A 12,874-nucleotide genomic window follows, 5' to 3' on the forward strand; every position below is an offset into this window, starting at 1 on the left:
CTCCGAGGTTTCGAGCTACCTCGAATTTACGCCAAATGTGTGGGTCTTTGGGTGTCATGCATCAGTAGGTCAAACTTTGTCTCCACGGGAAACTTAAGACTCTGAAGAAAGGTTTTTGGGGACTTTGTGTTTCAAATTGGGAAAGATGCACGTTCACCTGCGAGCTGGCTTTGAAATATCAATAGTTTTCTGTTGGGAAAAGGGGCACTTCGTATTTGCAATCACTTAATTGTAAGATGATGACTATTTTGAACCACCTTAACTAAGCTATATTATAAGATCGTGAGCATTTATCTCGCAAATACTAGTATCATGTTTATACCACTTGGTATCTTTCAATTGAAAATGTGTTTGACCTTCATATTTATGTTTAAATCAGTCAATCAAACTTTAAAAAAAAGATCAAGAAATCAGCGTTTTATGGATAAATCCTTAGCTTGCAAACCTATATCTTAATCATCCAATATTAAAATGAAGATATTTCGACCATAAAACATTACACAGTAACATAGGGTCTGCTCCAAAAACCCGATTCTTATCTGCTCGACCAGACGTCTCTTTCGCACCCAAGTTATGCCCCTCTGACCGCTTAAAAAAATAAATACTCAGAGACCGACAAGAAGTCTGCCGGCACTTTTCACGATTACTCACGAACGATCCAATGATATTACCTGTCTACAAGCCTAGCACAGACGATTCTAATTGCTTTTGATAATTGAAATCAGAAAATATGTTTCGGCATGCTAATTGAAAGAGTCAAACTTCCTCGATGACAGATTCGCACACTTGATCTCTGTTGTCAAGGGCCCAAAACCCAAATACCCACTGGGTTCTCGATTCAAGGGGGATACAATATTCAAATAAGACCTTTCCCTTCCAGCGATTTCTATTTCAAAAAGAGTCGCTGGACTCTGCGATTCTGCTGCTCATTTGCATACGGACAATCTCTCCTTTTGCCAGCCCAAGATATATTTATAAACATCGATTCCAGTCGTCATCTTTTAACTGGGCTTCCACTGTTTCAAAGTGTGTGTGAGTGTGGTGTTGACCAAAGTCAAAAGCCGTTCGATGATCATGAAGTTCAGTTCCCGAAGTCCGGAGACGCAGAAGACGAGAGTTGCTTTCTCTTTACGTAACCGAGGCGACAGAAACAGAAACCGAACTTAATTAAAATCCAAAAGCAAAAGCGGCGAACCCGCGGCGAAATAAAACCCCAGAGCTAAGGAAGCCCATCGTAAAACTGGGTTTACAGCTTCTCTGCTTCTCTCCCTAAAACATCCGAACCCATTGCCGAAATCCGAATCTGCGGACGTTCGTTTACGGTGTCACGCGACCGAACCCTTTGATCTCGACCCACTGTGGACGGGATGGTGTGGTATGGTATATCTGCAAGCGGCTGCTGATGAGGTGCTGATGTTGTAAGGCCCCATTAGCCAATTATGCAAAGCCACAGAAAATCAGAAAAACGCTTGGAAATTGTGTGCTTTTGCCTGCGCTTTGTTTATAAACAAACGGGCAGGCAGACTACTCAAAATCATTGGAAACCACTTTGATATATTGCGCAGCTTCTCTTTTTGCACTGTCAGCGTTTTATATGAGGGTTCTGGCCAAAAAATGTGAAAAAAATCCCCGAACAAAGCCAGCTCACTATTGTTCAGGTACTCACATATCTATAAATATGAGGCACATATGTGTGTGCTCTTTCTTTGCCTAATCGCTTCCCGTTCCACTGTTCTTGGCTCAAAAGACGGCCATTCATGGGCAAGATATTTCAATTTGCCAGCGATTAGACCGTGAATGGAGAGGTTTTTTCAGCAGGGCTGACCCCCCAGCATCCACACAACTGCCCAAATCGAAAATGGGTATTTTTGGGGCCTATGGTAGCCATAGAGTTGCATAAGCCAGCCAGTCAACAGCGATTTTGCGTACTCCACGTATTTGTGCAACCTTCAGCTGTCGCTCAGTCGGTTTATGGAAAACAAATTAACACTAAACAAAGCGCAGAACGCGACGCGACTGCAATTTGCCACAGAGCGGAGCGGATCTGAGATCTTAAATCTGCCACAGCGCAAACAGCTAAAAGCGAATAGGGATACACTCAGAAAGATCTTTGGGAAACGGATAAACTATCTGAAATCTCTAGGAAACTTTATGTATTTTGGTATAGAGAGTTCTGCAAAAGAATTTTGCTATAATCCGTAAAGGGAATTTTAAAACATAAACATATATCAAGACCAAATCTATTGATTAAGGATATTTCCTATTATAACTGAACTTTATTTAACAATCTTTTTTTATTCTAATGAAACTTTTTTACTTTTATGGTATTTTTTTTACATTTTCCCACTCTTTTTCCCTACACCTCACGTATGCCTGTAATTTCATGCACTTTTGGGTCATGAAATGTTTTAAGTGTGCCAGCTTTTAGCAGGCAAATTCATTAGTAATCACTTCAGTGCAGAGTCATTAGGAATTGGTACAAGTGGCCGACTCAAATGTGAGTCAGTGGAGTTGCGTTGAGTGTGGAATGTTCACACCCAGGTGGATTATGCTTTATGAATAGGTATTAGAATGTGTACATTAGAATGGCCAGGCTCTTTAGCATCGATCGATGTGATCCAAGTCAGGCGCTCAGTTTGCTTAAACCAAGTTTGATGAGCAAACACATTGGCTGCAAAAAGGAGGATAAGTTGGGAAAAGGCTTCTGGGCAGCCGCTGACTGAGTGCGGTGTCAATATTGACGAATCAATCAGCGTCGCAGCCACTGAACACACATTGCGTATGGCTAATAAAATCATTAGGCGCAACCCATAAAAACCCGGCACAAAGCACCTGATGCCGAAAATAAACTAATATATGTATACATCCACAGCCATATCCCGATACCCAACCGATTCGAGCATGGGAATGCAAACGAACCGATTGCCAAATGAATTGGCATCTGTAAACAGCCGAAAGAGGAATAGTTAAAGGTGGCGAACTCGAACTTGGATTGGAAATCGGAAATTAGAGGAGTGCACAGAAAGAAAACAAGTCCAGAGATCCCAAGAGATACTTTCAAGGGTACTATAAAAATATTCTTAATCAGAATCCAAAACATCATTATTGTTTTTGTTGAAATTTCATTTCATAAGACCCATCTATTATCATTAACTTAAGATAGTTAGGCCCACACAAGGAAAATATATATCAAAACAATTATTTACCACCTACGTATCTGATGAAAAACCTATATTATTAGACGAATGAATTTCCCTTTGTGTGGATGGGTATGCATAATTAGGCCGATCTGTAATTTGTAAGCTAGTTTGCTTGCTCTTGGGCAAGAAAGACCCACCAAGTGCATCCAGGCACGCCCACTTGGAGGGTTACCATATCCATCTCCATTTCCAGTTCCATTCCAGCCCACGAAAACGCCGTGGAGTTTTCGAACTGCACCTCTGTTTACCATGTTTTTTATGCCGACCAATAATTAGGCTCACAGTTTACTCTACCCCGCCTTCTCGATGGCGGTTAATTTATTTTTACGACTGTCGCGACCATTTGTCGCATCGTTTTAGTGCCCTGCGATGATGCAATATGCTCACATAAACTTCTCCCGGTTGAGGAAATGGTTGGCGGGCAGGGCGTTTTCCTCCAACTCCACCTGTTCCTCGATGCACTCCACAATGGGTCGACCCGTCTCCACCGCCTTTGTGAGTCCCTGACGCACGGCCACGGATCCAATGGTCTTCAGATCCTTGGCCCAATCTAGGGCGGCAAATACGCGGATCATGGCAGATCCTATTCCCGAAGCATAGCTCCCAAACTCCCCGCTCTGGTAGTCCCTGGGCAGTAGGTAATGATACTGCGGCCAGTAACTCTTCGTGATCAGAAAGATACTATTCGAGTCCGTGGGCTTAAAGCCCTTGTGGATGCTCCATATAAAGTGGGATGAGTTGACCAGGTTCCCCAAGTTTATAACAATCAGACTGCGCAACCAGAAACCCACAAACATGGAGGTGGCCAAAGAGTCTCCAAAGTACTGAAACGGGGTGTTTACGGATAGTAGTACATTGAGGAAAATGTACAGCAGGACATAGAACCTGTAAAATATTGGAAATTAGAAAAAAATTTTCGGAATATCTTATAAACTATAAGAAACCTCTAAGGTCTTTTAACCCACCGCTTCTGGAACATGACAATGGGATCACTTTCCAGATCCGACACATCCATATCCTTGAGCAGTTCCTCCTGCTGGGGAGAGTACTTTAGTAGACTCCCTCGCACCTGGGCGTACATAAAGTTTTGTTTACTGTAGTAGGGATCCTCGTCCTGTTGGAACTTGGCATGGTGCAGCCGATGGGCCTGAACCACACTATAGATGGAGCCCTGAACCGGAATAAAACACCAAAATTATGAACCTAATCTATAGGGTTTGTGTCTCAGGTAAAGACCCAAAGCAAAAGCTTTCACCAGAGGCGTAGTAAGCTTAAGCTTTAAAGGGGCTTTCTCACCTGACCGGCTGTCGTCTGGCAGAACATGAGGAAAACCTTTAAGGGTTTGGAGGCGGTGAAGGTCCTGTGCGCCCAATGGCGGTGAACTCCCACTGTCACGCCCAAGATTCCAAGAAGAGTTAATAGAGCAGCTATTTTCAAGATATAAGAATAGATATTTCAATTAAAAATGCGGCACGTTGAGCTGATTAACCCATCGAACTCACTGAATAAAATCGTGGCCCACGAAGCACTAGTGAGCAGAATGTAAATACCATATATACCCAGGATATTTACATGGATATAAAAAAGAACCAATGGCCAGATGGCATCGCGCTTCTTGAGAATAGAATCTCCAGTAGAATCCTGCTCCTTTATTTTGGTTTCCCTCATGGTAATTCCAACTTCCTGTCCTGTATCCCAATTTGTTCCGCCCCTTGCGGCAGTTCTGACTATACTAAAACCCCTCCATAATTACCAAACCCAATGAGGCGAAAGGTATTCGATTATTCATTGGCCAATTGCCTATGCATAAGCCTCAAGAATCCCAAGGGTGTTCAGAGTCGAGCCGCCTTATAATACAAAACATAGTTTATTGACCCGCAGGTAAGTAACGAAAGCAACGATGGGAGATTAGCGTCCCTATATGACGATCCTAGTGATCCGGGATGGGATGGGATGGGGGATGGGTCAAATGCCTGGCTTAAAGGATATAAACTTTCATTTGAAATCTCTGAAGAACCTCAAATGAAAGCTTAGATCGTTTAAGCAGAGGCAAAAGGCATGGCTTGGTGCTACAAACTTAATACTAAGAAAACCACAGGCTGAAAACATAATACATGGCCGGAGCTTAGTTCTGCATCTTGGCCAGCTCCACGATATCCTCGCGGGGGATGTCCTTGTCCCCGAAACCCCACACCGGATCCTTGTGGGCGAAGTCGTCGTCCAGGAAGCGAGTTCCATCGCCGCATTTCCTGGCTCTCCTCAACACCATGTCAGAGGATACCGATTTACCTATAGAAAGGGATTATTAGTGGGAATTCATTGGGTAATTTAGGGTTAACTTACGTCCTGTGGCCAGGCCCAGCCAGGCACAGAAGTCGATGAAACCGGTGGTGATGTTTAGGCTATAGTTGCCGAACTCCCCCGTCTTGTAATCCCAGGGGAAGACGTGGTGGTAGTTGTGCCATCCCTCTCCCATGGCCAGCAGGGAGACAATGGGGGCCTCAGTGGACATAATATTCCTGGATTACAAAAGAGAAGGGATGTCAAAACCATACATAAATGCTTATAATAAGTGGCAACTCCTTATTATATTATTATTATTTTTCCACTGTCTTGAGTAATAAAAGTACTCAAATTCGTGAAACAGTATTTGTGTTTGGGTTTTTAATAATTACGATTTTCTGTTCTGGCAAGGAAAACAAGAATCTGTTTATGTATATGTGTAGTTTGAAAAAATACGCATTATAAAGAGTAAATCAAAATGAGTTATTAGCCAATTAAAGCTAAATTATTGTCAATAAACCTATTTTTAGCATTCACGGAATGGAACTAAACTCATTTCATTATAAATAATGGATGAACAATGAATAAAAATAATCAATGCATATAGGAAAAACAAATATTAAATAAAATAAAAGTAAGATAAGGGGTCATTTAAAGTGTTTAGTCTTCTAAACATTTACAGCCAACAGATCATTTTTCTTTCTCCGTTACATTTTTCCTAATATTATGTTAAGCCCCCAAAGTACAGTGTTCTCTCTTACTTGTCGTACGGCTTGTTGCCATACATGTGCGCCACGCTGTTCACGAAGAAGGCCACGTTGAGGGTCCAGGTGAAGCGCATGTTGAAGTTGATCCAGAAGGACATCCAGAGGTCCTCGTTCCAGAAGTACCAGGGCACCGCCACCGGCAGGACGATGGAGCAGAGGGCGAACAGCGGAATGTAGTACTTCCGCTGGAACATGCAGACTGCATCCGCCTCCAGATCCGACATGTCGATGACCTTCCTCTTGGCCACGACCTTGGGGTGGGGGGTCAGGAAGAGCCAGCCCACGTGGGCGAAGAAGAAGCCACGTTTCGCATTATGCGGATCGGCATCGGTCTCCGAGAACTTGTGGTGTATCCTATGATCCAGGGCCCACGTGTAGGCATCTCTCTGTGGGGAGTTGATAGATCAGTTAAATATAATTTGAAGTTAATCTTTTTTATGTTGTACTAACCTGCCCCGCAATCGAAAAAGCAAAGGCCAGCAGTATCCTCAGTGGTAGGGAGGCCGTGTAGGACTTGTGTGACCAAAGCCGATGGGCTCCCGCCGTGATTCCAATTCCGGAGACCCAAACGGTGACCACCACTGAAAAAAACACGGGGAACAGATGGTTGTCATTGTCTAAACAAACAAACAAAGCATACATATACTATATATACCACATACACTCGACCAATTTGAATAGTTTGGTGTTCTGGTGACGCTTCTCGCTTGATTTGCTCAACGGATGACACAACTCTGCGCTCTAAATTTATCTACATATTCCCCCTCTTTCTTCGGGGTGGCCTATTTCGACGCCTCCTCACTCGGAAATATTTCCTATGCTTCGATTTCGATCACCAGCCGAATTATATCGAGCAATTGAAGCGTTCGTTAACTTTAATTGCCAGCGGTCAAAGTTCACGAGATGGTTGTTTACCTATTGCATAATATTAACTTATTTAGATTTCCCTGCCGTGCGTCATCTGGGACAAAAACACTGGAGATCTTTGATCTTTTCCTCACATTAGGTTTTTGTTATTCGAGCTCCTTAAGTGACTTGTTTGTTTTGAATTGTTGATAAATTTATAAAAGGTTTTTATTTTGTAAATACTGAAATGCATTTTTGGGTATCTGATGATTCGATTACACAAAATATTCTCCTGATTACTTATCGGAGATATTATACCTTCTTTCAAACATTTAAATGCCTTTTAATTTACACAAGGTTCCCCTTAATGTCTCCCCTATATCTCCATTTAGAACTCGATGATTACCTCACCCCAGGGAATTTGTAATATAGACAGCTAATTTAAATTGCCCCAGTTAACAGCGAATGGCACTGGGTTACAAAATAGCAAATACCCGACTATCGGAACACTGTTTGCATGTTGGCAGATGCAATTACAGAGATTGGTGACCAGTAGGTGGCAGTAGGGGCGGCAACTCATTTGCTGCCCAGATGTTAATTACCCAGGGGAGGGGGGACTCTAAACAGTGGACACTCACCCCAAAGGAATGTGTAGAAGTTGGCGTAGAAGAGCTGGTATAATCCATAGAGGGCGCCGATGTGCAGGAATGCCTGGGCCCCCAGATCTGGCCATCTGATCTGTGGGTTGTACTCCTCCTCCTCCTCCTCTGCCTTCGGTTCCTTCACCTTCTGCTCCTGTTCCAGCAATAACTTCTGCTTCTCCAGGACATTCTCCTTGTATACTGCATTCTCCTCCTTGTACCCAAGATTTTCGTCATCTTTGATAAGAGTGTGTGATGCAGCATCTGTGGCATGGGTGCTTCTGTGCTTCAGCTCGCCTCCGTTTGGAACACTCGGGGAGCTGCGGTTGCCATTCCTGTCCAGGCTGCAGGATCCGTTGCAGTGGCCCACGGCAGGCGCCTGTTTCTGGCCGGGAATCGGGGATGAAAGGCACATCCTGCATAGAAGATATCATTATAATCATTGTAGGGTTTTCAAAAATTACATGAGCAATAAACTAACCCACTAAGTGTGATTAATGCTATTGATCATGGGTCATGATCCATTGTTGTACTGTTTTAAACATATAAATATAACGTTACAAAGTACAACTAAATGTATAGTGAAGTAACGATTTTCATGTGATAATGGGTGACACAAGAAACGAGGGGAAGTCTCCAGAGGCTTGGCAAAAACTATATAATAATAATTTGGATTTGTCGTATGGCAAAGACCAAATAACTCTCTCGCAGAAAAAGTGCTCATACGCAATGTTGTCATTGGCTTTGTATCATGTATTTTCAGATAAAAGGTTTAGCACTACTAATGATTTATAATCTGGTGATCAAGGAAGCCACCTCCAACCAACCATGAGTAATGCCAAGGCAAACAATAAAAGGCTAATAAACCTTTCATATTGTAAACATTTGCTGTGGACTGTTAAGCTAGTTACTGCTCTCAAGCGCCCATCATCTACAATAGAACTTTTCTCGCCGTGCTATCAAAGCAAATCCACAGAGACTCGCTAATTGAAGTTTAGGATGGTTATAACCGGGCACTATTAGCAGGCCTTTCAGTGGGCTTCGACTGTAATTGGTGTGAAAACTGTTGCCAGCCTAAGCCCCTATAGACCCGAAGGGTTTGCTCTGGATATTAACAGAATTCCGTTTATTTGTGGAATAAACTCCGGCATTCAGGGTCGACCTTATCGCGGCTTATCGCCTGCTGAGTTCCATGTTGCAATCACCGATCTGCAAGTTGGCCACTATCTGGCGAAAACAAATAGAACTACATCATTATGGTTAAAAAGAAGCAACAGCACTGAGTCATAGGCAGGTGGTTAACAGGTGGATCTGCAAAACACGAGCTATGCAGGTGGGTCAAAACTCAAACTAATTGCATGATGGATAGTGTGACACCGAGGCTCTTGGTATATGATTCTGCCCTGTCACTCGGCTCTCGGAATTGCCGGGTTTTCGACTATTCCTAATCTCAAGTGCCCGATTGCTTCATAGTTTCCTTATCTAAACACCCCTATCCTCTATCTACCAATAAAATATATTAACTTTGTCTGTACGGTAAAGTATTTTTGACTAAGAGGTATGTAATAAATTCATTTAATATTTTGTGTCTAGAGAAGAATATAAAACATATAATTTTATGTTCATTTAACCTAATTTATCCCTTAAACATTTATTTATTTAAATAGGTAAACTTTTATTGCTATATCCAAAAGTTAAATCCAATCACTGATGTACCAAAGAAAAATAAATATTTTTGGGATGTGAAAAATCGTGAATAGATTTTCAAACACATCTAAATAGCTTGGGCAGCTGAAAAAACAAACATAGCAAAACTTATGATTTTCTAAGGAGGTGAAACGAAAGCAATTTATCCTATAAATCTAAAAGTATAAACATTGTAATTTGGGCTATTTGGTTTTCACTGAGATGTTAAATAAAACATTTTTTAATTACTACTTTAAAACAATAATTGCATAAGTATAGATCGTAACATTTATATTTATTCCGATTTCATTCTGATTAGACAAATTTGTGAAGTTCTTAACTGTGGACAAAATGTGATATATTAGCCTGGGTAGCTGAGAATTGCAGTCGTAAAGTGCCGAGCTTTTGATTTTACCGTGTCACACTCCTAGCCGAAAGCCATATACCTTTGGACTCTCCTAATACTGGGTAGTATAGTCGTATAGTCGACGCCCCCGCAGAACATTTCCTATAATTTTCGGCCAGGGGAATGGTCGATCCATTTCTCGTGCGTGTGTGATGGCTTATTGCCTTGCTGATAAGCATTGCACACCTGGCACACTCGGCCCACATTTTCGGAACCGGACCATAATACCTCCAACCCCAGCCCCCCCACTTGATTCATTCAAAATTTTCGGGTTAAGAGCATTGATAAGACCCTATCGACTACGGAAAATACGATTATTGCTTTCGTGATTCACTTTCTGTCTGACCCCTCCAGGTGTTCCGAGTGGCATGAGTAATGGGGGTGCCGAAGAATTGCTTCCCTTACGTAAGTTGCCATAGAGATAAGATTGCAGGGGGAGTCTGATCAATTTACATATTGATAACATACCAGACGCGGAGGGGTTCGGCACACTGAGGGCTCTTGAACACGCCCCATCTTTTAATTAGAAAATGTAGCCACGCACGCTAATTTGAATAAGGGAGAAATAAATCGAGAGTTATGTGCTATCTTAGAGGGGGCTTTCCACTGACGAACGCTGTCACAAGAATTGATCAACATTTTCATTGGCCACGAGCACGCAACTTAAGCATGCATGAATTAAATTCCACATAAAAAAAGAGAGCCACTTCACTCTCGTCTGCTTAATTTCAAACTTGGGAACTTGGCAACCCACTGCACAGGCAAAAAAACAATCTATTTCGCCCAATAATAAATAATAATAAACATATACATATTACCCCTAACCACTATTTCATTGCCATTAGCCGCTCCATTCGCTCTGGAGTGTTTTCATTTTTTGCGATAAAGCTGACCGCCCATCGAGAGGTTCCCCGGACCCCATTCCCGATTTCCGAACTGCTCCCCGTTTTTTAGACATGGCTAATTGCATGATGGCTTGCACGTCGTCGTATCACCAACTATTTTCCTATATCGTCACCCACCGAGCGACTTTAATGCCGAAATGCCGAATTTTATTGGGAATTTTCCATGCCCCCGTGTGACAGCAGAGAGCTTTTTCGTATTGTATCGAGAGAAAAGAAAACCCCACTGATTTCCCAGCACTGCGAGTTAATAGAGCAACGGCAAGAGATCAAGTATCGTATCGCCACTTGTTGCCCGGCTGCCACCTTTAATTGGAGCTTTTAATGGTAGAGGGGTAATTGAAGGCACTCGCTATCTAAAGATAATTCAGACCAGATCGTTGGCAAACTACAGCTACACTGCGGGAAAGAACCAGAACTAATTTAAGAATGATCATATATAAGTATAAACAATAACCAGAATAAATAAATAAATAAGGGAACACTATTAAAGAATCATTAAAAAAATTAAAGAACTACTTTTAGATTAGTTTTGATTGGTCTAGCGAAAAAGGCTATCTTTAATTGTTCCCCAGAAACACTTATTTTTAAAACACTTTGTAGAGCTTAAAAATGTAGTTCTCTCCGATTTTTTATAGCTTAAATATGTAGTTTTTAAAACTGTTATTTTTGTTTGTTCCCGGTGAAGGGTGACGATAAGGGGTTTCCAAGGAATTAACAGTTTGAACGTTGCTTTAAGAACCTCTTTTTATTTGAGTTTGTTTATTGATCTTAGGATAGCGTACTACAGATTGTGGGCAACATCTGTGACCAATTTTTAGCATGAACAGATAAAGAAATGGAATAATAATATTTAATTTGGTTGACACTTTGTGGCGTTTCGATCTGAAGATTGTTAAAACAACATTCCACTTTTTAGAAACAAATACTTTTTGAGGACGAAAGAAAACGATAACAGATTCCGCAAAACTTAGCAGTTTTTAGGTACCGGAAGTATGAGGTCACCGGTTTTAAAAACATTTTTTGAAAGGGAAACTTAGATAAGTTTTTAGAGTGGTTGAAAACTTGTAAACTCATTCGTTCGCATACACTTTAATAAATAGTTCAACAAAATTAAGTGTAGTTTATGAGCAGCTCATTATTTCTTTTCGTAAATTGGTGGGAGTTCACGACTCCATTGGGAGTTTACGTTTTGGGGACCCCTTCTTCGAGGGTCCAACTTGTTTAGTCAGTCTGTTTTGGTCGGTTTATTGATGTGGGTCAACGCGTGTCGCGGCAATCAAATCGTGAGGGATAATAATGTGTATACAGTCCTAGAGCTAACACCTGGGGGAGGTTCTTCTGGAGGTTGTTCTGGGGGAGGTGGTGTGTGCATGTTATTCGCTCTGTTGACTCCCACCAAACTCCCCCCACTCACTCCCACTAATCGACGCTGGTAATGACAGAAATGAGCAAACAATTGGGTTACAATTTGCATGTGAGCAGTGTGTTTGAAGAGGGGTGGGAGCTGGGAATTGGATTTGGGATTGGGAATTCTATTCAAATAGCTCTAGAATTGGGCGTGGACTGATTAATGGGCTTTCTTCGTAGCAGATTATGCTCTATAGTGCTAGTTTCCGAAAGTTTCAGAGAGTCTTTAATGAAATACCATATGACACACTGCCTCAATAAAGTTAGTGTTTAAAGAGGTGGTCGGAGGCTTAGAAATACTACTAAGATATCACTATTATGCTTTATAAATGCCATATGGTATGCCGTTGCTATACAGTTATTGATCACTTTTACGGAACCTACTTTTATGTGGTTCGGGATTCTGGGTTACTGGGACTCGCGGTTCCGCGGCGGAAACTTTGGAACTACGGATCGGATCGTCGGGACTCTCGGGATACGGATACGCCGGGATTCTTCGCGCTTCTCTCTCTTCTCGCTTCGCTTTCTTCGCTGTTGTTGACCACGCGAACGAACTCAAGTGACTAACGAAGCCCGCTGAAATCGGTCGACATTTTACATCCCAAAGAGCGGGCGCTGCCTGCGTCGCAGTCGCCGTCGACCGCGCTGCCTTAGTGGCACCCAGAACTATTGCCGGCAGCGACGCCAACAGCGACTGCGACGTCGACCGCGGTGGGGAGTATTCAATTTGTAG

At 42.2% G+C, this 12,874-nt stretch overlaps 2 protein-coding genes across 2 annotated transcripts; both read right to left on the reverse strand.

Moving 5' to 3' along the window:
* Positions 1 to 3,484: 3,484 nt before the first annotated feature.
* Positions 3,485 to 4,919, reverse strand: LOC119550926 (acyl-CoA Delta(11) desaturase). Its single transcript, XM_037859947.1, has 4 exons — positions 4,703 to 4,919; positions 4,497 to 4,627; positions 4,166 to 4,371; positions 3,485 to 4,085 (listed from the first exon to the last, which is right to left on the reverse strand). Exons 1-4 carry the CDS (start codon positions 4,866 to 4,868, stop codon positions 3,584 to 3,586), a joined length of 1,005 nt encoding a protein of 334 aa, XP_037715875.1. The 5' UTR covers positions 4,869 to 4,919; the 3' UTR covers positions 3,485 to 3,583.
* A 129-nt stretch (positions 4,920 to 5,048) lies between these two features.
* On the reverse strand, positions 5,049 to 12,695 carry LOC119562968 (stearoyl-CoA desaturase 5). The gene is made up of 6 exons (XM_037876143.1): positions 12,526 to 12,695; positions 7,735 to 8,153; positions 6,701 to 6,831; positions 6,245 to 6,636; positions 5,544 to 5,719; positions 5,049 to 5,489 (listed from the first exon to the last, which is right to left on the reverse strand). The coding sequence occupies exons 2-6, from the start codon at positions 8,150 to 8,152 to the stop codon at positions 5,326 to 5,328; spliced, it is 1,281 nt and encodes a 426-aa protein (XP_037732071.1). The 5' UTR covers position 8,153; positions 12,526 to 12,695; the 3' UTR covers positions 5,049 to 5,325.
* Positions 12,696 to 12,874: the final 179 nt, after the last annotated feature.

The sequence above is a fragment of the Drosophila subpulchrella genome, chromosome 3R (assembly GCF_014743375.2).
Source record: "Drosophila subpulchrella strain 33 F10 #4 breed RU33 chromosome 3R, RU_Dsub_v1.1 Primary Assembly, whole genome shotgun sequence".
Lineage (NCBI taxonomy): Eukaryota > Metazoa > Arthropoda > Insecta > Diptera > Drosophilidae > Drosophila > Drosophila subpulchrella.